The sequence below is a fragment of the Vipera berus genome (genome assembly GCF_964194415.1).
Source record: "Vipera berus genome assembly, chromosome: 2".
Classification (NCBI taxonomy): Eukaryota; Metazoa; Chordata; class Lepidosauria; order Squamata; family Viperidae; genus Vipera; species Vipera berus.
The window spans coordinates 257,037,155-257,062,653 of record NC_138203.1 but is presented as its reverse complement, the minus strand read 5'-3'; the positions used below and the strand labels follow the sequence as shown (position 1 = coordinate 257,062,653).

General features: G+C 40.7%; 1 protein-coding gene across 3 annotated transcripts in view; it reads left to right on the top strand.

Annotated features, from left to right (window-relative positions):
• The window catches only part of ATXN7 (ataxin 7), a 119,761-nt gene that overhangs the window by 69,110 nt on the left and 25,152 nt on the right, over window positions 1-25,499 (top strand). For all 3 annotated transcript variants that reach the window (XM_081321546.1, XM_081321547.1, XM_081321548.1), the window contains one exon: window positions 7,916-8,020. In XM_081321546.1, coding sequence (XP_081177672.1) covers window positions 7,916-8,020 — 105 coding nt within the window. The remainder of the gene's footprint in view (window positions 1-7,915; window positions 8,021-25,499) is intronic.

Below are 25,499 nucleotides of genomic sequence, written 5' to 3'. Positions count from 1 at the left end.
CCAGGAAGCTACAAATGCCTAATTTTAATTGCATCTAATTCTATATGGAACTTTTGATCCTTCTCTTCAAATAAGTGATCCTGCAGACTCTGTTAGCATATGTCCAGAGGGCTAAACAAAAGTTCAGGGATTTCTCAGTTGCTCTGCTTGTCAGCAAGATATTGGATTCGGTGCACAGTAGTAAAATATGTTTGTCAATTACCCAGAATTATAGAATAGGAAGTAATGTAAACACTTTTGGCAAAATCTTAGGGTTGGGAGAGATCTTGGAGGTCTTCTAGTCCTACCTCATTCCCAGTGAAGGAGTCCTTATACCAGGGGTAGGCAACCTTGGCTCTTTTATGACTCGTGGACTTCAACTCCCAGAATGGCTGGCTCAGGAATTCTGGGAGTTGAAGTCCACGAGACATAAAAGAGCCAAGGTTGCCTAACCCTCCCTTATACCATTCTGGACAAACGGCTACCCAGTCTTCCCTTGAACATATACAGCTATAGAATACCCACAGCTTTAGGAGGCAGGCTGTTCCATTGCTTAATAGCTCTGATAGTCAGGAAATTCTTCTTTAATTCAAGTTTGGATCTCTCACTGAACAGCTTCCATCCATTGGTTCTTGTCTTAGTGTCTTTTATGTTTTGGAGTAAGCAGTCATGAAGATAATCAAGCTCCAAGCCATGAAGGATCATCAGGATCTTGAATTGTACCAGGAAACATACAACAACCAGTAATGATATTATATGACAACATTGGATTGTCCTGGTTAATGTGGGCATTTTGTACTAGTTGCAGTTTCCAGGGTTAGGGCTATGCATTCTCAGTAAATTTAGTTTTAGCAGACTTTATTAATATTGTAAAACATATTACTTCTTACAGGAAACTCAGTAATCTATTCTGAGACTTCCACAACGGAAGTCGCAGAAAGAAATGTGGTTTTCATTCATTCAGTTTCCTTTGATTACATATGTTATCAAAGTAAAAAATGATCCCGAGAACAAAAAGTATTAGTATAAATATCTAGGTTGGCATATTAAAATAAATACATATTGGTGTTACTCCTTAAGTAACACCAGCTGCCTGCAATTAGTGCAGGTTCGCATCCCACCAGGCTCAAGGTTGACTCAGCCTTCCATCCTTCCGAGGTAGGTAAAATGAGGACCCAGATTGTTGGGGGCAATAAGCTGACTTTGTAATAATGCCGCTGGGGTGTGTGTGAAAGCCCTAATAAGCAGGCATATACATAGAATGAAGGCTACTGCTAAGCTTGTAAGCCGCCCTGAGTCTTCGGAGAAGGGCGGGATATAAATGGAATTAAATAAAATAAAAAATTTCCTTCAGTAAATTGTCAATCATAGTGGAAGGATTAAAGTTAAAATTCTAAGGAAATATGAAGACATGCAGTATTTTATTTTCCTTACCAACTAAATAAATTGTTTCCAAAGTACTTTACCAGCATTCCCTAGATTTCTTAAAATAACCAAGCGTTTAGTAGCTTATTCACTGTGTCATGTTTGTGAAACAAACAAAAATGGTAATCCCTAGCCATGTGGGAAATGTTTCAAACTTGAAGTGCTTTTTTTTCTAGCATGAAGAATTTCATACATTCCTGGTTGTAATCTGAACTAAATTTAATGGCGTGTGCTGTATTCATTATTCTTATAATTACAGCTGAGTAAGAAAATACCTGCTAAACAAATAAGTAAAGTACATCTTTCACGACACACCTCTGTGTTCTGGTTGCTTTTGTCTCAACCACAGTGATGTTAGATTCTATGCTATGCCCATGCTAAATTAGTTCCAAACCTACGAATGTTATGTAGGCCGTTTTGTTGAGTAAAGAATTGAAATTATGTAGCTCTTAATTGTGAACAATTTTTAAACTATTTTCATTAATATAGTGTGTTCAGTACATAATAAAAAATTGATCAGCATGATAATGCCGGTGCAGTTATATCTGAAGCATGTAAATTTGGAATAGATGTGGATAGTGAGATGGGTGGCAAATTTAATTAATAAATATGGTGGACTGCAAGTACATAAATGAGCTCTCCCAAGTGCATCCATCTCATGTCTCCTTTAATGCACTGGTTAAGAAATTCAAAGTACTGTATTCACTTCCAAACTCATAAATTAAAGTAAACTGAAATTTAGAGAACTGTAAATTCCAAATTACGATTTGTTTAGTTTTGGAACAAACCAGCACTAAGTGTTATTTCAGATACTGACTTGTTTATTAATTAATGTTCAAATAATCCTCAAAGCTTTTGGGCAAAGTACGTGTGTGTGTGTGTGTTTGAAACTCAGAAGTGGGCATTTGTTTACATATCAGGATAACATAGTTTCATTGCATCTGAACCAGGTCTTAGAATGTGATTGTCTACAATATCTACAATATTGTCTGCAATATCATAAGAGATAAGCCTCATTGAATTTCTTCAGTACCTGGCTGTTTTGAAAATGAGCCAGGTGTCTACTATAAATTACTGACAAAGCTATCTTGAGTGTGTCAGGCTATAAAGTTGAGGTATAAATTAAACAATAATACTAATAGAACTTAACTATTGAAAATATTTTAGTAGTAATTATTATTCTCTCAGTATTTTAGATGCCAAGAGATACTGTTCCCTCTTTCTGATTATCTAGTTTGACATTATGTATTCACATGGAATATCTATCTATCTATCTATCTGCGATGGAAGCGGCAAAGCGTGTTTACTTTTCCGCTCTCATTGCGTCCGCAGATAACCGCCCAGCCGCCCTGTTTAGAGTGACCCGCTCACTGCTTAATCAGCGACCAAGGGATGACCCCTTGCAGGGTAGGGCTGAGGAATTTGTACAGTATCTGCAGGACAAAATCGCTCAGATCCGAACTGGTTTGGATTCCGACTGGGTGGAATCCAGCGGAGTGGAGAGGACAGGTCTTGGTTATACCATTTGGGGTGAGTTTGACCCTGTTTCCTTGGATGATGTGGACAGGATTATGCGTAGACTGAGTGCTACAACTTGTCTATTGGACCCATGTCCCTCCTGGCTGGTTTCGGCCGCTGGGGAGGTGACAGGGCTGGCTCCAGGCAGTTGTCAACACTTTATTGATGGAGGGTGTCTTCCCCTCTGCCTTAAAAGAGGCGGTGGTGAGGCCCCTTCTCAAGAAGCCTGCCCTGGACCCGGCCTCCTTGAATAACTATCGTCCTGTCTCCAACCTTCGCTTTGTAGCGAAGGTTATTGAGAGTGTTGTGGCGTGTCAGCTCCCGCAATTCCTGGATGAAGCGGACTATCTGGACCCACACCAGTCTGGTTTCAGGCCCGGTTACAGCACGGAAACGGCATTGGTCTTTTTAACTTTTGTATTGTTAGCTGCCCTGAGTCCTTCGGGAGATATGGCGGCATATAAGTCCCAATAATAAATAAATAAATAAATTGGTCACACTGGTAGATGATCTCTGGCGGGCCCAGGACAGGGGTTGTTCCTCTGTCCTGGTCCTACTTAACCTCTCAGCGGCTTTTGATACCATCGACCATGGTATCCTGCTGCGACGGCTCGGAGGGTTAGGAGTGGGAGGCACTGTTCTACGGTGGTTCTCCTCCTACCTCTCGGGCTGCTCTCAGTTTGTATTGGCAGGGGGGCAGAGATCTACCCTGAGGCCCCTCACTTGTGGGGTGCCTCAGGGGTCGGTTCTCTCCCCCCTCCTGTTTAACATCTATATGAAGCTGCTGGGTGAGATCATCTGTGGCTTTGGGGTGAGGTATCACCAATATGCAGATGATACCCAGTTGTTCATCTCCACCCCGAGCCAACCCAGTGATGCCCTTGACGTGATGTCCCATTGCCTGAAGGCGGTGCGGGTCTGGATGGGAAAGAACAGGCTCAGGCTGAACCCCTCCAAGACTGAGTGGCTGTGGATACCGTCATCTCATATTGTCCAACATGTTCTATCTCTTCTGATGGGGGGGAGGTATTGCCCCCCTCAGAAAGGGCCCGCAACTTGGGTGTCCTCCTGGATTCATGGCTTAACTTGGAGGATCATCTAACTGCTGTGACCAGGGGAGCCTTCGCACAGGTTCACCTGGTGTGCCAGTTGCGCCCCTTTTTGGACCGAGATGCCCTATGCACGGTCACCCACTCCCTTGTCACTTCTCGCCTGGATTACTGCAGTGCTCTCTACATGGGGCTGCCCTTGAAGAGCACCCGGAGGCTTCAGCTGGTGCAGAATGTGGCCGTGCGGGTGCTTATGGGAGTTTCTCGATACTCCCATGTTACACCACTCCTGTGCGAGCTGCATTGGCTTCCGGTTGCCCTCCAGGTGCGATTCAAGGTGCTGGTAATTACCTTTAAAGCCCTACATGGCTTAGGCCCGGGGTACTTCCGAGACCACCTGCTGCCATTGTCAACCTCCCATCGCCCAGTTCGCTCCCACAGAGTCAGCCTCCTTAGGGTTCCGTCGGCTAAGCAATGCCGGCTGGCGACCCCCAGGGGGAGAGCCTTCTCTGTGGGTGTGCTGACCCTCTGGAATGAGTTGCCTCTGGGGCTGCGGACGACCCCTGACCTTTGGTCCTTCCGCCGTGACCTGAAGACATGGCTGTTCCAACAATCGAGCCTGGACTGACTATAGTTTTAAATTAGATTTTATTGGGTTAATTGTTATGTATTTATTACATTTATGATTTAATTCTTTTTAAAATTTTGTATTTTATGTTTTTTAACTTTTTATTGGTGTGAGCCGCCCTGAGTCCTTAGGGAGAAGGGCAGTATATGAATTTAATAAATTCTAATTCTATCTATCTATCTATCTATCTATCTATCTATCTATCTATCATCTATCTATCTATCTATCTATCTATCTATCTATCTATCTATCTATCGTATCTACACACACACACACACACACAACCCCCCCCAAAAAAAAACATATTTCAGAAGATGTTCTACTACATTGGTAACAGGAAATCTGTGCTCGGTGTATTCCAAAACTTGCTAACATTGAAGTTTAGGCAAAAATGTAAAATTATATTATTTTAGAATATTTGGAGAGAGTATAATGAATTACACTATAGGGTCTAGTAGGGAAAAGTCCCTACATATTATTCTATATGTGAGATTTAAGATTCAGAGGTTTTGAAAAACCTCAAGAAATACTTTGGCTTTACAATCTGCCAGTTAGGATTATATTCCTGTATAACTGCTTGCTTCTTCTATATAGTAACATGCAACAATATTCCAAATATTTGACTCTTTGCTGAACCACAATTCATATAAAGATATAAAGATACTCTCAGGTTGAACTAATCTGCTGCTGACTGCATCTAGATATTTTTCTTGGCTACAAAATTTAGTAACAAAAATAGCTTGTCATTGCATTCTTCCAAGATTTTTTTTTTAATTGACTTCCCAGTCTAGCCTCCAATTGTAGCTTCCGTGGCAGGCCTGCATCCAAATCAGTGGCGTAGCGTGGGGGGTGCAGGGGGGGCCGGCCGCACCGGGCGCAACATCTGGGGGGGCGCGCTCGCACTGAGCTGCTCGGTAGCCACCGAGGCTCTGTGTCATTTCTGTCCGCGCCGTGGGCTGCGAAGAGGCGGGGCGGGGCCAGGCCGCCGACATACATGCCGCCCAGTGACAGGCGGCGCACACGGGCCCAACCAGGAGAGGCCCCCTGCTGCAGAGGCCCTCGCCCTCTCCCGGCCCCCGCCCCCTCCCGTGTCTCCTTCATCCGCTCCGGGAGAGCGAGCCAGAAAGGGTAGTGGACGGACGGACGGGCGTGCGGGAGGGTGGCGGCAGGGTGACTTTGGATTCCAGTTCCGCAAAGGAAGAAACTGGGGTCCCTTCTTTCTCAACGCACCGGACTGCTCCAGAATAAGAGCCTTCCTTAAAAGTCGCCCGGTTCGGCTCCGTGATAGCCGGCGAGCTTGAATGCAGCGGCTCTTGCAGGTCGGAGCCCCACCCAGCCGCCCTCGAGAGGGACCCGGAAGCATCCCGCATGCGCGCGACTCTTCTTGGAAAGTCTACGCCGCTGTGGGGCGCGTCTTTTCAGCAGTGCCGTGACGTCACCGCCCGCCCGCCCCTCTATTTCCGCTTCCGGTTGCCTTGCCCCGCCCCGGGTGCTGACAACCCACGCTACGCCACTGATCCAAATACTAACTGAGGCCGAAGCCATGACAACTTGTTATCAGTTTTTAATATGTATTAGTTCTAAGCTTTTTAAGTAGGGGATCTTAACCTCGGTCCATAGACCTCGGCGAGGGGGGGGGGAGAGTGTGGGTCAGCAGATAGATGATTGAGTTCATAGACATCTAACTGTAAAGTATCTTATCTTCTTAATGAATTATTAAATTAATAAATCATATTTATTACTGTATTACATATTTGTAATTTCTACATATTGTGATAATTATTTGAGCATAATTGGTTTCCTTTGTAATATTACATTATGTGTGTGTGTGTGTGTGTGTGTGTGTGTGTGTGTATATATATATATATATATATATATATATATATATATATATATATATGTATATGTATATATATATATATATATGTATATGTATATATATATATATGTATATATATGATGTATTTTATAAGTATAGTTACATTTTTCTGAGAAGGGGGTCCCTGAGTTTTGCTAAACTCTCAAAGGGTCTGTCTCATGAGAAACCCCTTTTGTAAAATGTAGCTTGGAATCTCTATCCCAAAGATTTTAGATAGCATATTACCTTAGTCATGTGACAAATAAGAAAATCTCTTAAAACACTAAATAGTATTTAATGATGATAATAATAATAATAATAATAATAATAATAATAATAATAATAATAATAATAATAATAATAACAATAACAACAACAACAAAAATGCTAAATAGGATGTTAATGAAGTATGGAATTTTTTTATTTTGTTTTTGTTTACATGCATTTTCTTATTCACTTTCTCTCACTTTGTCTAACAAGAAATATACTTCTGAGACATTAGATGGTTTAGTTATAATATGCTGTTCAATCATACTAAAAGCTAATTCCTCTGCTTGTGCTAGGAAGCAAGCCCAGAATATCCATTGTTACAAACAGGTGTTTTATAGATTCATAAATGGATAGTGAAGTGGGCGGCATATAATTTTAATAAATATTCTAATTAATTTCCTACATATCTGCAAGCTGAATCACAAACTAACTGGTCAACCTTCAGTATAGCTTCAGTATGCTATTTTTGTACTAGTTATTAATTACTCTGCCCAGGCTTAACAGAGTTTGGTTTAACATAGTATAAATTTGTTCCTTGTTCAGTTAAGTGTGAATTATGGCAAAGTAATAATAAATATCTTATTTATGGTGAAGAAGAAAACATAATACATTTGGTAAAAATATGAGAAAGTCTTATATGAAGCTCATTTGGCTGATAATCTTCTTTGGAGGTCATTCTATATTTCTCACCATTCAGAATACGGGAGTAAAGAGACTTAGGACAGAAACTTTCTGGATCCAACTGGGAGAAAAAACTATGTTATAGTAAATATGTTAATTTGACATATTCATGTTTAGTTCTAGGAAATTGGTTAATGTGTTTTGTGTGGTTCTGCTGAATAATTTTCAAAATATTTTGAACATTTTATCTCCAGTCTTGGTTTTTAAATATTTTTCCCTATTCTTAACTCTCCTGTATACAGTATCTTATCTTGTTAAAGTATTGTGTTTTAAATTAGAAATCACAGGGAGTTTTTCTGAGGCGCAAGATGACTTAGAAATGCTTCTATAAATATAAATAGTTGAATAACTCCATGCTCACTTTCTCCCTTTGGGCCTTTGCCCCCCTTCTGCCTTTGAAATACAATATCAGGGTTTCAATTATGATAACATCAAATATTACTTTTACATAAATTGTATGCTGATTCTGATTAGCAGTGAGATATATTTTTGTCCTTTTTATTTTAGATATGCCAATATTTGGTCTTTGCCCAGCTCATGATGATTTCTATTTGGTGATGTGTAACCACTGTAATCAGGTCGTAAAACCACAGGCATTTCAATCACATTATGGTAAGTACTGAACCATTTTTTAATTGTCAGGGTTTGAAGATTAAGCTTCACAACTTTTAATTATCCTTGTTTATTATCTTAAAAGCTGATGGTGCATTTGCATTATGTAAATATATAAAAATATGAATAATTCATTATATATTAAATTATAAGAACTAACTGGACATTTTTAATGTTTAGGAAAATAATGTTAGCACAATAAGTATAACACTATATTATCCAGCCTTTGCATATTTAAACTAGGAATGTTATTCTTTTTTATTATTATTATTATAAATCAGGCTTGGATTTTGACCTTATAACTACTATTATGTGCTATCAGGATGGAGGCTGTTTTTGGTAATTTAAACCAGTTGTGCAAATACTACTTGGTTAAAAATGTACGTTTGAATGCCTTTTCCACTATATGTTCAAACCTTGTCTTGGGGGGAATTCTATAGAGAACATCCTTGTCTGCAAGGAATTAACACTAAAAAAATCCTATGTATAGGATTGATATGCACTCAGTTATCAAAAGTAATCATATCTGGATAAGAGGAATACTCAGTTGTCATTTCAACTTTATCTTTTGATTTGTGGTTTATGTTCTGCTGTTTAAAAATGACCTAGTGAGGCTCAGCTAGATGGCAGCACTTAACTGTTCTGGTTGAGCTGAAAAAGTTGAGTGGAATCATTTGGGCTGGAGAAATTCTAAGGCTGTAGGCTGCACTAACCACAGAAATGTTTCTCAAAAAGACAAAAAGAAAACAATAGGAATTGAGTTTTCCTTAAAATATAGTGTATAAAAGCTCTAAAAATTCTCAAAATGTGTGTCAGAGTTGTTTACTGCTGCTTAGATTTTGTAATCAGATTGTGAAAACTTCTCATTGGAAAATTGAGAATATGGGAAGAAATTGACATCTACTTTCAAATTCCTTATTTTTTTTATTAGAATGGGAGTTCCCAACATTGTTGTGCCATTTAATATGTTTTGAGCACATTGTGAGCTTCTTTATAGAATTGCTGCACTTGAAAAGATTAAACCAGAAAGGTATTTATCAGAAGTAAAAGCTGTGAAGATTTTCCCTGTTAATGGTTTTCAGCCCTCCTTCTACCAACCATGTTTTCTTCTTTCTTTTTCTAGCCTTTCCATTTAAAGTTCCAATTCCCTTATTTGGTCATCCTTTTTTTCCTCCTCTCCACTGTTTCCCCATTTTTCTTCCTATTTTTTATATCATATCAAATCTAATGCCCCAAGATATTAATTTAGCGTATAATGGGATTTCATGTATGTATGTGTCTTTCTGGCTATTTATCTCATTCATTTTCTTTGTTCAAGTATTTATACAAACAGTTCTCCTGTTGTAAGAATTATTCCCAGTAGCAGAATAAATTTTATTGCACTTCTGCAAACATTATTTATTTATTTATTTATTTTATTACATTTATATACCGCCCTTTCCCGAAGGACTCAGGGCGGTTTACAGGGTGATTAAAAGACCAAGATACAAAAGTTAAAAACAAATTAAAAAAAATTATATTTGTCCCTACATAAATAAAACCCCAGTTAAAATAAGATTAATCCTCAGCCTGGGCCAGAGAACTCGAAGAGCCAGGTCTTCAGGCCCCGGCGGAATGAACGGAGGTCGGGGGCAGTCCTCAGCTCCACTGGCAGCTGGTTCCAAAGGGCAGGCGCCCCCACTGAGAAGGCCCTATCCCTGGGTGTTACCCGCCGGCAATCTCTTACCGGTGGCACCCTGAGAAGACCCTCCCTGTGGGAGCGCACTGGACGAAGGGAACTTGATTTATGATTTAATAGTGACACATGACCATGGAGACGTCCTTGGGCAAGCGCTGGCTCTTCGGCTTTGAAACGGAGATGAGCACTGGCCCCTAGAGTCGGAATCGACTAGCACGCATGTGCGGAGGAACCTTTATCTTTACCTTTTTAGTCATATCCACTTTGGAGACCCTTCTTTAGGAGCATCTTTGACATTCTTTCAATTTCTAGATCAGGGGTGGGGAACCATGGCCCTTTTATGACCTGTGGACTTCAACTCCCACTAATCATAAAGGGGCCATAATTCCTCCCCCCCCTTCTAGATGAAGCCACTGAAAGATTCAAGTAAAATTTGAGTCCCAGAAACCAGTGTTAAAAGCAAGAAGATAAGATGTACCAGCACAAACAGTTGTTCAGCAATACTGTTAATTACAGATTATACAATAAAACCCAATAACCACAGCATTTTATCAGCCACTGCTAAATACTAGTTTATGCACACCAGGAGAAAGATCATGCAGAGGCACCAGTACTTTAAAGGAAGCATTGCTTTTATAATAACCTGTCACAAAAGCAACTCTTTGTAATATATGTTTTACAAACATACATAACTTGACAGCAGGTGAAACCTGAACCAGCCTTACAAATACGGCCTAAGAATTTTTCACTTTGTTTAATATGTAATGGACACAGAGTTCCAGGCCTTGTTTACTTATTTTATTGGAATGGCTACCCAATTGGCAAAACGTCATTAAACGATGTACTATTTCAGTAGCAAAGTAATTGGTTAAAGTGACTTACTGAAACACTTCCTACACTGAAGCTGAAGTGCAAAATGCTCCTGGGGAAATGCCAGGGTACTTTGTGTAGCGGTGATACAATTTCATACAGCTCTGCCAAGAAGAAATTAAATCAGCCATTGCTAGAACTAGAGATTAAATCCCATTGCTGGAATCTGGAGTTGGTGAACTGCTGTTTGAGGGCCGGATAAGCATTTATATGGAACCGACTCAAGTTTTAATGGTAATTTGTTAAACTATACACAGTAATTAACTCAGGCCTTTTGTTAGTAGTCAGCCACAACTTGTGCCTGCCTGGCACAAGACAGATAGGCTGAGATTCCTTGCTGTGAAGAAAAGGAGGAACAACTAATATTATTTTGGCAATTAAATCACAGCTGATGGGGAATCTAGTATTTCAGATACTACTTAAAGCACAAGTTTTAGAAACTATTTTTATACTAATTATATAACTGTATCAAATAAAATTGACTTTTCTGCTTGACTATATGTTGTCAGTAAGACTTTTAGTGGATACTATTGCACTGTGATATTATGTAGATTAACATTGCAACTGTGAAACGAATGTAAATACACCTGCAGTTTTACAGAACCTTGTATTGTTCAAATATAAAGCAGAAAAGGTCAAAATTTTGTCTCGAGTGAAATGACCAGGACCTCATATTTTCTTCTATATTTTGTCCTTCTTTATTGAAGATGACCCTATCCATCATCACCTATTAATGCCAAGGATTTTTTCTCAGCATTCGTACATCTCATCTCATGAATTCTGTTTCTCCCCAATATTTGTTTCTCGCCATTCATCAGATAGCTTATATAACACAGTAATTTATAGAATATTTAAATCGTGAAGAAATCTAATATGGGATCAAACCCCATTGAAGGGGAAAAGATACAGTACACTTTCTTCAGTATGAGATTGAGACACATGTCTGCATTAAAGAAAAGGTTTGAATACTCATCTATCTGCACTTTAGCACAAGATCAGAATAAGTATTGTGAAGTTGGGCTGCAGCCCAAATTCACAATATAATCCTCCTTGATCCCTCCATGGCCTTTGATCCCATTTATTACTGCATCTTTTGGGGCCAATTTAGGGGATTAGGAGTGGGGGGAGAATGATGTTAAGTTGGTTCTCCTCCTTCCTCTGGGTCTGGTTCCAGTCAGGGTTGACGAGGGGAGATTGAACTGGAGGCCCTGCCTTGTAAGATGCCACCGGACTCTATTCTCCCTGCTGTTATTTAATATCCACATTAAGCTGCTGGGTGAGGTTATCTTTTGGCATGGTGTATGCTGATGATATTCAGTTATACATCTCTGCCTGGACCAACAGTTGATGCCATTGAGGTTCTTTCCCCATATCTGGAGGCTGGGGAAGTGGAGGAGGTTAGATGGGAGAGAAGCTTCAGCTCAATCCTATTTTTGGTGTTTCTTGGTAGTCCATATAATACCACTGCTGCGAGCTGCACTGGCTCCCAGTGGGCTTCTAAGCACAATTCAAAGTGCTGGTTGTTACCTTTAAAGCTCTACATCAGGTGTGTCAAACTGCCAGCCTGTGGGCCGGATGCGTCATCAGGAAACCACACCTACTCATTGCCGGCAGTGGAGAAAAAGCTCCGATACGTCGCACGACATCACATGACGTTGCAAATTTGACATATCTGCTCTACATGGCTTGGGGCCAGGCTATTTGTGAGACCACTTATTTTCTCTGCTCATCTCATCAGATCTAGCAAGTAAGGTATACTCTGGGTTCATTCTATTAAACCAGGGGTCCCCAACCTGTGGACCACGGCCCACTAGTGGGCCATGAGGGGTTTGCAACCGCGCCTTGGAAGCAGCTGGCGAGCATGTACGCACACTCCATTTAAGTGTGCGACAGGTGTGTGTGCACACCACTCAAACAAATGGAGCTGCACACGCACTTGCCTTCTCGCGCAAAACCATCTCTCCCCACCACCACCACCAGTCTGCAAAGCTGGAAACGTTGAGGACCTAATATGGGATCAAAAAATGTCATTTTGTTGGATTCTCAAATCATGTCTTATCTGTGGCAGCCACCTTCCCTATGGAACAGCATCCTCTGATGTTTACTTTGAACCTCTTAGCCTTCTGTAAGGCATTAAAGAACTTATTGCCCCAAATATTTGGGCTGGGTAATTAGGAGAGCTTTGCTGTTGAATATGGTTATATATTCTTTATGAGTTAGATTGTTTTTGTTTTGTCTGGGATTTGGTTTTTCTTAACTGTTATGGTGGTGATTTTAACCCTTATACGTTTCCCACTTTTGGTAGATGGGAAGCCTTATAAATTGTTTAAATAAAGAAATAAGCCTTTCTCTAATTCAAAATTTATTCCTTTTCCAATTAACTAATATTAAAGTCTGTTTAACATATTCTACCAAATAAATCTCGGTAGCACTGTCTCAAAAAGACTATCAGAGTTTTATCACATAGGACTTAACTACATCATATAAAGACTAATGTAAAAGGTTAAACAAAATTCCTTTTTTAAGCGAAAACTGCATTTCCTTTTGAAGTGTTTCTTAATAATCATAAAAATCATTTGAGAAAGACTTAGTATTGTATCAATAATTAAATAACATTCTCTCTATGCCATGCTTCTCATATTCTTTTGAGAATAATGGAAGAGAACATTTAATATTGAAAGGACTATGGGTATGCTTAAGATAAAGGTATAATTTACCATCAAATGTTGCAGAAGGGGAAGAAATATAGCATGTAGCAGTTGAAGTACCGTATTTTTTGGACCATAAGACGCACTTTTCCCCCCCAAAAGTGGGGGGGAAAACGAGGGTGCGTCTTATGGTCCGAAGGTGATCCGTATGGCCAGCCCCAACCTCTGCAAGTGGAGCACGAATCGGCACTTGCTGAGAAACGCCGATCTCACGCTCCTGCACTCTCCCTCGCTCGGTTTCAGCTTCCCTTGCTACAAGAGAAAGCAGGCTGAAACGGAGTGAGGGAGATTGCCAGGAATGCGAATCGGCTGATCTCGCGCTGCTGCAATCTCCCTCGTTTCAGCCTGCTTTCTCTTGTAGCAAGGGAAGCTGAAACCGAGCGAGGGAGTTTGCAGGAGTGCGAGATCGGCCGATTCGCATTTCTGGCAATCTCCCTCACTCCGTTTCAGCTTGCTTTCTGCAAGAGAAAGCCGGGCTGCAGGGCCGCCTCCGCGGTTACTGCTCTAATGCAGAGAGGGAAGGACAAAGAGGGAAGGAAGGAAGGAAGGAAGGAAGGAAGGAAGGAAGGAAGGAAGGAAGGAAGGAAGGAAGGGACAATGGGAGAGGGAGGGAGAGAAAGAGAGAGAGAGATAAAGAGGGAGAGAGAGAGAAGGAGAAAGATATTTTTTTTCTTGTTTTCCTGCTCTAAAAACTGGGTGCGTCTTATGGTCCGAAAAATACGGTAGTTCTCTAATGAGAAAAGATAGAAATATATAAAATTATATTGGTTTGATGGGAATTGATGGGGGAAAATACACTGTCGCCTTGTTTGAAATTTTCATTTCAGGAGTAGGTTATACTGTAATGTCATGAGAGGACTGACATAACGAATTGGCCTCAAGCCCAGAGTTACTAATATGCATAGGATAATGAGTGATTTCTGAATGGATGGAAGGCAAGGGGGAAACATCTTTGAGTTTCCAAAGGTTCAGTTTCAGCAAGGGTTGTTAAGCTGTTGCTTGCCTAAAGCTTTACTTTAAGACCACTTTAGGTATCATCTCTTAAAGCAGGGGTGGGGAACAATGGCCCCTTTATGATTTGTGAACTTCAACTCCCAGAATTCCTGAGCCAGCATGGAATTCTGGGAGTTGAAGTCCACAAGTCATAAAGGGGCCATCGTTCCCCACCCCTGTCTTAAAGGTCATAGCAGCTAATCTGCTGCAGTATCTGATAATATAATTTATACTCTCCTTTTAAGATTACATTGCAGAGTTGCTGGAAAGGGGGCTTGTTTTACTGAATGAGTCTGCTGAAGTTGAGCCTTCTAGTCTAGCCTTTTTCAACCTTTTTAGCCTAGGGAAGCCTTTGAAATAATTTTCAGGACTCAGGAAACACTTGCATAAAAATTGCAATAAATACAAAAACTTCAGTATATAATTCACCTCTAACCCACACACTCCATATTTTAACTGGAAAATTAATGATGGTAGTGGTATTGTTATCACTCGTACTCTCTCAAATTATATTAATTGTCAAAGGAAATTTGCAGAAAGAACAAATAACTTTTTGTACCTCTTAGAATTCTCTTTGTTGCACGGTTGAATGTCAGAAAATTGCTAAAAATCAGCAGCATAGTTTCCACAGTCTCCATAATTTTGACAGAAAAAAATAAAAACTATTATACAAGCTCTGAAATAGGCACAGTTTTAAAATGAGTAATCTTCCAATTCCTTTATAAAATTGAGAACACCTAACAATTTTAGCCCTGACCACTTTTTACAGTATGATTGTATGCTTATTGGCTTGTTTGTTAAAAATTGTATGTTTGATTATTTTTTTAAAAAAAACCTCCCAAAGAATTTGCAATAACAGCAGTATATATAGATGGTTGTTTGTAAATGCATGCAGTATTGAATGGTTTTTTTTAAAAAAACAACAACTTTATTCTAGTGTATGATCTGTTGAATTATTCTTGTTAACAAACCCCATTTATTTCACATACTTCTTTTCTATAAAGTTTTTCACAAGGCTGTATACACAGTAAATGAAACAAAGCTGCTTCCAAAATAATTACAGTATTTTAATAGAATAGTTGGGGTTAGGATAAAAAAAAATATGAGGCACATCATAAAAGGTTCATTTTATCTTATAACACAGATTGTTTTTGCCAACTCCTACATCTAAGTCATCTTTCTTCAAAACTCCACTGGTCTTTATCCATTGCCTGAAGAAGTATCTGTTATTGATATTTGCTCTTGATGCCTACTGGCCCTCTGATCACATGACTGAGATTTGCAATATTTTTTGCCTGTTTCCAGCAAAAAATCTTCCCTTTCTGAAGTATGCATTTGTTTAATGACCATGTGATGCATTTAATGACCACGTGATTTGCTTTATGACCATCATAAAAACTATTGTAAAATTGACTCCAGTCACGTATTGCCTCAACCACAATGACTTACAACCAAAATTCCAGGCTCCATTACTGTCGTATGTCAAGGACTACCTGTATGGCACCCAACTCTCAATGACACTGGGCAGCTTCCAACAAAGAAATTACAATAAATCAATAAAAGATAAAAGGTGGCAAGCTCAATGGACCAGATGACTTGAAATGAGGGACGTCCCTCTCTCTTGCCAAAGGCCTAGGTGAAAAGTTAAAACTGTTGGATATAAATTCTTTTTTTTTATGCACAGGATGGAAAGAGGAGTTGTCAGGATGGGAGGATCATTCATTGAACAGTTAGCTGCTTCCTACCTCATCAGCTTCTTTACTGAGGCTGTATATTTTGTTTTCATTGCTAATTCAGCCATTGTCTATGACAGGGCTTTTCAACCTTTTCACCCATTGTACCACTTTTAGGATATGGTAACATCCGAGTACCACCAGTCACCTAGCAAGGTGTCAAAAACATGATGCCCCCCCAAAAGGAAAAAAGTGATGAAGTACAGGTAGTCCTCCATTTACAACAGTTCGCTTAGTGACTGTTCGAAGTTACAATGGCACTGAAAAAAAGTGCCCCCCAAGCCACAGCCAAGCAAGACACCTGCCTGCCCGCCTGGCAGCGCTCTTCCTCCTGTCCGAGGTTTTCATTGTTGTGAGCATTTCTGTTGAGGATTGGGAGTAGGGGTGGGTTGGTTTTTATTTCCCCCTCCCCGTCTGCTGGGTGATTGCAGCAGGTTTTGGTCACTTCACATGACCCTGGGATACTGTGACCGTCATAAATATGAATCAGTTGCCAAGCATCTGAATGTAAATCACAAGACCCTGGGGATGCTGCAACATTCCAGCTGATCAGCACTTCTTCTGGGCTCAGAAGCGCCAGGATCAGCGCCGAGCTCCAGCTGGAGCCTGGCGCTGATCCTGGCACTTCCGCTGAGCCCTGACAGCCCTGCAACTCCAGCCATCTCTCGCTCAGGCTTGTGCGGTGCTGGCACCGGTTAAGCTCATTCCCCTCCCCCGCTACCACTTTTTGAAGATGGTTGTGTACCACCTACCAGGTGCCAATGTACCACAGGTGGTACCCGTACCACTGGTTGAAAAGCCCTGGTCTATGACAATCACAGAGGTAGTTGGGGGAAAAACATGTCCTTCCATGAAATGAAGTGACTACACAGCCAAACTTAGAAGCTGTTTCCCAAATAGCAGGACAAGTCTTTCAAACAATGCAGCCGCCCTAACCATTCAACAAAAGTTGATTTGGGTGATCACCCTAAAATGGATTGCACAGCCCTGCGCAGAACACATTTCTATATTGTTTTATTGTCTCTGCAGCCTCCAGGACTTCATCACCTATTATTTAAGATCTCATCAACAGTACTATATTTCAAAGAAAAGATGCAGCATACATGTTTTGTAGAACAATTAAAAGACATATAATGGATCTAAATTAATTTGTTAATGGTGTCATGATAGGTGTTGTAATATACCGCAAGAAGCTACTCTGTAATATCTCTGTAGCGAAGACATAAAGGAGTTCCCTGAGGATGGGCTCCAGCACGAATCCAAAAGTTTGGAAGACAAAAAAACAACAACCCTGGTCCCAGTGACCGACCCAGATAGGATGCTGCAACTTTATCCTCGGACACAAATATTCACCTTCATTCGTGACATAATATTTTATACCGTATATACTTGAGTATAAGCCGAATTTTTCAGCCCACTTTTTGGGCTGAAAAATTCCACTTCGGCTTATACTCCAGTCAACAAAAAAACTTACCGAGGACTTGTGTGCGGCCGAGGCTTTGGTGCTTCCGGGATCGCGCGCACCTCTCCCAAGCCACCGCCGTCCGGAGACCTGCCGAAGTTTGGGGAGGTGCGCGCGTTCCTCCTCTCCGTTCCTCCTGCCGACGTTTGGGGAGGTTTGGGCGCCTCCCCAAACGTCGGCAGGTCTCCGTTCCTCCTGCCGACGTTTGGGGAGGTTTGGGCGCCTCCCCAAACCTCCCCAAACGTCGGCAGGTCTCCGTTCCTCCGCGCAGACCTGCCGACGTTTGGGGAGGTTTGGGCGCCTCCCCAAACTTCCCCAAACGTCGGCAGGTCTCCGTTCCTCCGCGCAGACCTGCCGACGTTTGGGGAGGTTTGGGCGCCTCCCCAAACCTCCCCAAACGTCGGCAGGTCTCCGTTCCTCCTGCCGACGTTTGGGGAGGTTTGGGCGCCTCCCCAAACCTCCCCAAACGGCAGACCTGCCGACGTTTGGGGAGGTTTGGGGAGGCGCCCAAACCTCCCCAAACGTCGGCAGGAGGAACGGAGACCTGCCGACATTTGGGGAGGTTTGGGGAGGCGCCCAAACCTCCCCAAACGTCGGCAGGTCTGCGCGGAGGAACGGAGACCTGCCGACGTTTGGGGAGGCGCCCAAACCTCCCCAAACGTCGGCAGGAGGAACGGAGACCTGCCGACGTTTGGGGAGGTTTGGGGAGGCAGATCCCAAACTTCGGCAGATCTCCGGACGGCGGCGGCTTGGGAGAGGTGCGCGCGATCCTGGAAGCACCGAAGCCTCGGCCGCGCGCAAGTCCTCGGTAAGCTCCGGGCGGTCACTTGCTTCGCGTCTCCTGAGGGAAGGGGGGGCGACTGGAGCGGGCGTGTTTCCTCTGCTGGCGGCAGAGGCTTGCAGAACGGCGGATCGGCTTATACTCGAGTCAATAACTTTTTCCAGTTTTGGGGGGTGAAATTGGGGGTCTCGGCTTATACTCGAGTCGGCTTATACTCAAGTATATACGGTACGTAGTAGACCGGTTGCTACCTATTTATGTCTATTAGCAGCTCTTGCTCTTTTTCCAGTTATGGGCAATGTCATCACTGTCGTCCAGGTTTTCACAGTATGATGATATTTGACTGTCAGTTCATTTACAGTGTGCTCATGTGAAGTAGCGTGAAGAATAATGTATGTGATTTGTGTAAGTGCACCTTAGGAAAAGCTGGAAGTATTTAGACTTCACAGTTCCCCCTTCTCAGCATGACAGCTTAAAGTAGGTTGCTGCTAGCATTATTCAGGCAGAGTGATCTTGGAACGGGAACCAGCCTTCTCTTCAGTCATGCGCTTTGAGCTTTCTCTCTTCTCTGCCCTTTGTATCATTTTGGACGTGGTGAGATGGTTGACATGGAAAGAACACAATTGCTGTTATTTGAGCATATTATTTTCTCTAGAACTGAACAGACATGCGGACCACCACGTGCACCTACACACATTGTTAGCCATTTCTTTCATTTCAGTCTTTCCAAACCAGAAATGGTTCGTTCCACTTATTGTCAGTTAAAATTTAGTTCAAATAATATTCAGATTTAAATGTCTTCCATAAGCTGCTAATTGGAAAAACAAGCAGAATAAAAGAGAAATCTGCACTTCCCAAACTGAGTTTATATACTTACTTTATATTTATACTATCACACATTGAACAGATATCTAGCTGTCTCCCATGAAACGAGTAATAAACAGTAAAAAAAATTGAAAACCCTATTGTAATTTACATAAATTGGGCTCCCCAATTATAATAGTGTAAAATTTTGAAATGTTACATTTTCACAGTTTTCCTAAATATTAGAGAGGGAGGGTGCCATACAGATCTCCAGAGGCTGTTCCAGTGAGTAGAAGTTTCTTCCCCAAATGTCTTAGAATTTTATGTTCATTTTTGAATTTACCAGTTTTATATGTCAATTGCTTGTTTTAAAGATAGATTATTAATAGGAACATTATAATTCACATGAATTTACTGGGTTCATTTCTTCCAATAATATCTCATGTAGGTAGTCCACAGTTTCCAACTGGTCACTTAACAACCAGTTAAGTCCAATTACTATGGAATTCAAAAATGCTATTTATGACCCATCCTCAGTGTTACGACTTGCACACGCACACAAGAACTGTGGTCAAGTGATCACATTTTGAACACCTGGCAGCCGGTATGCATTTACAATCTGTTGCAGCATCCCATGGTCATATGACTGCAGTTTGCAGGATTTTTTGCCATTTTCCAGCATAAAAGTGCAAAAAACACCCATTGGAAATGCTAGAAACATTTAATGACCACTTGATTCCCTTAGTGACCATGGTGATCCCTTTAAATGACCATTATAAAAATAGTTGTAACATTGTGTCCAGTAACATAGTGCACTGATGTACAACCTCAACAACTTAACGACCAAAATTTCTGGGCCCATTGCCATCGTAAGTCAAAAATGTATTTTAAAAAATTAACTGTATAATTTTGAGTGATCCTATATTTATAAAAAAATTGATTTGTCAAAGAAAGTAAAAAACTTATTTGATAAATGTAATCCCAAATATTGGAAACTTATACATCATATATAAGATAATGTAATTAATTTTAATTAAAAAAAAGATCTGTGTAGTCAATTAGATTAGATTTATGGTTTGGTAAAGTCATTGTACCATGGATATTGCTTTTAGAATGTAGTCACAGAACAAATTTATAGTTCAGTGCAATTTTAGTTGTTGAATGCAATGCACAAAATTCCATTGTATTTACTTTAAATAATAGATGTAATGACATTATTATACAATTATGTAAATGCCATTTTGTAATGAAATCATCACAGATGAAGTATTCCTCAATTTAATGGAGAATTGGGAAACCTGGACACAACTTCCTTTTTACTGAGCCATTGAAGCAAAGTTTCACTATAACAGAAAGCATAAATACCGGTATCATAAAGATTGACAGTGGGTAAAATGTTTATTATAACTATGTCTTCATCTAATTCTCTTTAGCTATTTATTTTCCTGAAGTATACTCTTCTCCCTATTTTTCTATCCTGCTTTCTATTAATACCAGGACCTCCCTTTAGGTCCTTCTCTTGTACCTTTTTCAAGCTTTTTCCTTATCCCATTATTCTGTCCTCCCATTGTAACTTCTCCTACCAGTAGTAACTAACAATAGATATCCCTGATAGGAAACTCCTGATACGAAGCAGTCAAGAGTTTTGTCATCAGCATATCCAGGTTATTGATGTTTCTTCTTCCAGTTTTAAAACCACATGAAATTATGGAAAAGTGAACATCTGTCTCCAGCAGATTTCTGCGTTTCCCAATATGGGTGCCAGCTGGCAGCTAGAATGACTGTCATGCCATGGGGTGACCTTGCTGGGATTTTGTATTCTTGGCATGCACTTCTGCTGTCCTTCATGCATCCCTCCTAAGAACAAACACACCTGCCACAGTAAGACAGCGTAACAGAATTGGTGGTAGTGATGGTGGAATTATACCTGAGAGCTAATATCAAATCTGATTTATTTTCAGACTGAATATATTATGTACACATACTGAAAAGGAAACTGTGGCTCTCATGTCCCTTTCAGGATTCAGCAGATGTCTTTCATTTTTATGATTTCTTGTTTATCTGAGTCCTGCTTCCTCCATGCCACACTGCCTACATTTGGTTATTGAGTAGTATACCCATTTTCAGAATAAACTAGAGTCCTATTTCAAGATTATTCTGTAATTAAGCTTTTTCAATTCTAGTTGTATAAAGATCAGGGCCACACCGTTCAGTTAAGCTGATTTTTTGTTCATGCCCATGCACGGGAATCTAGTGAACTAAGGACCCAAATGTGATTTTCAGAAGGCAACTGGACTTCCTTGGTTTTTCCTTGAAAACGTTTTGCTTCTCATCCAAGAAGCTTCTTTTGGATGATTGAGAATCTCCATAGACACTAGTCAACTAGGAGTTAGCACTATTTTGGCACTTGATAAGGGTTAACAAAATTCAAGAGGGGTTGAATGTAGAGACTTTAGGCTGATTCCTCTTTTGACTCCAATCCCAGGCTTTGCCACCTCTTCTGCAATAATTTTATTTATTTTATTTTAATTCCATTTATATCCCGCCCTTCTCCGAAGACTCAGGGCGGCTTACAAGCTTAGCAGTATAATGTTCTTAGGCAAGAGATTAACTTGAGCAAAACCAGCCTTAGCTTCAAAATGAGTACATGATGCTGACGTTTGAGCTATTTCAATTGTTTGACAACTGTTGATTCATCTAGTTTGTCAGTTCTATTATGGAATTGACATAGTTGGAGTTTGTGTGTGTGTGTGTGTTTTGGGCTATTACTGGGTTATTTTGGGTTATTACTGGTGAAATATCTAGTCTTTGTCACTGAAGTGTTCTATGGTTTTGTACATATCAAAACATCTAGGGAGGATTTATAAGTTACAGTGGGACAAAAAAGTATTTAGTCAGCCACCAATTGTGCAAGTTCTCCCACTTAAAAAGATGAGAGAGGCCTGTAATTTTCACCATAGGTATACCTCAACTATGAGAGACAAAATGGGGGAAAAGAATCCAGAAAATCACATTGTAGGATTTCTAATGAATTAATTTGTACATTCCTCGGTAAAATAAGTATTTGGTCACCTACAAACAAGATTTCTGGCTCTCACAGACCTGTAACTTCTTCTTTAAGAGGCTCCTCTGTCCTCCACTCGTTACCTGTATGAATGGCACCTGGTTGAACTTGTTATCAGTATAAAAGACACCAGTCCACAACCTCAAACAGTCACACTCCAATCTCCACTATGGCCAAGACCAAAGAGCTGTCGAAGGACACCAGAAACAAAACTGTAGACCTGCACCATGCTGGGAAGACTGAATTTGCAATAGGCAAGCAGCTTGGTGTGAAGAAATCAACTGTGGGAGCAATTATTAGAAAATGGAAGACATACAAGACCACTGATAATCTCCCTCGTTCTGGGGCTCCACGCAAGATCTCACCCCGTGGGGTCAAAATGATGACAAGAACGGTGAGCAAAAATCCCAGAACCACACGGGGGGACCTAGTGAATGACCTGCAGAGAGCTGGGACCAAAGTAACAAAGGCTACCATCAGTAACACACTACGCCTCCAGGGACTCAAATCCTGCAGTGCCCGACGTGTCCCCCTGCTTAAGCCAGTACATGTCCGGGCCCATCTGAAGTTTGCTAGAGAGCATTTGGATGATCCAGAACAGGATTGGGAGAATGTCATATGGTCAGATGAAACCAAAGTAGAACTTTTTGGTAAAAACTCAACTTGTCGTGTTTGGAGGAGAAAGAATGCTGAGTTGCATCCAAAGAACACCATACCTACTGTGAAGCATGGGGGTGGAAACACCATGCTTTGGGGCTGTTTTTCTGCAAAGGGACCAGGACGACTGATCCGTGTAAAGGAAAGAATGAATGGGGCCATGTATTGTGAGATTTTGAGTGAAAACCTCCTTCCATCAGCAAGGGCATTGAAGATGAAACGTGGCTGGGTCTTTCAGCATGACAATGATCCCAAACACACCGCCCGGGCAACGAAGGAGTGGCTTTGTAAGAAGCATTTCAAGGTCCTGGAGTGGCCTAGCCAGTCTCCAGATCTCAACCCCATAGAAAACCTTTGGAGGGAGTTGAAAGTCCGTGTTGCCCAGCGACAGCCCCAAAACATCACTGCTCTAGAGGAGATCTGCATGGAGGAATGGGCCAAAATACCAGCAACAGTGTGTGAAAACCTTGTGAAGACCTACAGAAAACATTTGACCTCTGTCATTGCCAGCAAAGGGAATATAACAAAGTATTGAGATGAACTTTTGTTATTGACCAAATATTTATTTTCCACCATAATTTGCAAATAAATTCGTTAGAAATCCTACAATGTGATTTCCTGGATTCTTTCCCCCCATTTTGTCTCTCATAGTTGAGGTATACCTATGATGAAAATTACAGGCCTCTCTCATCTTTTTAAGTGGGAGAACTTGCACAATTGGTGGCTGACTAAATACTTTTTTGTCCCACTGTATTTACATACAGCTGCAACAAACACAGAATGCCATTTTTGTTCCTCTGATTTTTCTGATCTGCAGAAAAATCCATGGACCTGAAGTTCAGCCAAATGTGGATAGATGGTCTTGCTTTCAGAGAATCACGTAGAATGTAATTATAAATAAATGTTACTGCAGCAACATTTAAACACTTAATGCACCTTTCTGACAAGTATGGTATCCTACCTTTGGCTAGATATTTTGGTTTCTAACCGCATTAAAACAGCATCCAGTCCATTTTTAACTTTAGGCAAAAGTTTTATGCTTATGGTGCAAATTAATTCTCAGAGTTTCAGTCATTTTAAATAAAATTGATGCGGTTTGTATGTACTATATCAGAGGTCCCCAACCTTTTGGGCACCAGGCACCAGTTCTGTGGAGAGAGGTTTGTCCGTGGATTGGAGAGTGCGTGGTTTTGTGTGCTGTCTGCATCTCGTGGATGGGGCTTTGCTTGTTTGTGCACACCGGTTGCTGGCATGCCGCGGTCCGGTACCAGTCCACGGACTGGGCGTTGGGGACCCCTGTACTGTGTGATATATAGCTCCTGAGATGAGCACTAAGAATATTTAATACTATTAAAATTTTAAAATCTCAAAAAGTTAATTCTTTAGAACTGTGACCTTTTGTGAGTAAAGTATATTTGCAACATTTATTTCAGTCAGACTCAGGAAATTTTTCTGGAGCAAGGGATATAGCCTACAGTAAGTGCACACAGAATTTTGCAATGATTTCACTAGACAGTATCTAGCTTAACCCTACTTTTACAAAGAAAAGTCTTTTAGGAAGAGCAGATAATATCCAATTCTCTCTCTCTCTCTCTCTCTCTCTCTCTCTCTCTCTCACTCTCACTCTCACTCTCACTCTCACTCTCACTCAAACACACACACATAAATAGGTAAACACTATTCTGGAAGAGCCTTGAGTTAATCAAATTGTAGTTTGGCAGGGGTGCTAGAAAATGTTCTAGGGGACTAAAACTGCTTAAACATGATGCTGTGGAACTGTGAAACTATCCACAAAATTAAAGCAACTATTACATGAGATACAAAAGTTGGAAAAGAAAATGTATCTTCTGCTACACTGTAGAAAAATGCATATTTTTCTGCTGTTATTTCAGAAATCCTTTGAGATACATTGGAAATCCAGTGAAAGGGGCCTATTCGTTTCACCTGATTTCTTCCATATGTAAACCACATTTAATTTAACCCCACATTCATTTAATCTAAATATTCTTAAATATCATTGTCAGATTGTATATTGTATGTTTCTTGTGCTAATCTTTAGTGTTACTCTAATATGCAGTACAAGCTGCCAGATGTTATTAAAGCCAACTAGGCTTTATCTGGAGAATAGTTGGGAGGATATATATGTTCTTATATATTCTGCATCTTACGAGGAAGGGCTTATTGGTTGCTCTAGTACAAAAATTAATCCTTTTGTGAGTAAAGTATATTTGCACACTCTGAACTAATAGGAGTGCAGAATTGTTGAGGGGCAGCATACACTTTAATAAATAACTAGACAACTGTGACCCATTGGGTCTTATATTTCTTGGAATGACCACAAGAGTCAAAAAATCAGTGGGGTGAAAGTGACTGCCAACTTCTTGTCAGCTTCCCCATTGAATTTCTGTGTGGGAAGCCGGCTGTAAGCATTAGACTTCCTGCCTGCCTGCCTTCCTCCCTCCCTCCCTCAATAATGGTACTAATGTACTTGAAAAATTCTTTAAAATTCAAGGAGATATTTAGAGATGCAAGTAGCCCATATTAAACTGTATAGCACAAACACCAGGAGTTGATCGCAGGAAATGTTTTATGATGTCTTGAATGATGTCATAAAATGCTTTAGGATAATTTTACAGCATAAAATATTTTTAAAAAATTGCTAAATTTCAGTTTCTCACTTAAAAACAGACATTTTGGACTCAGTTGTGGCCCTAGGTTGAGGGCTACCT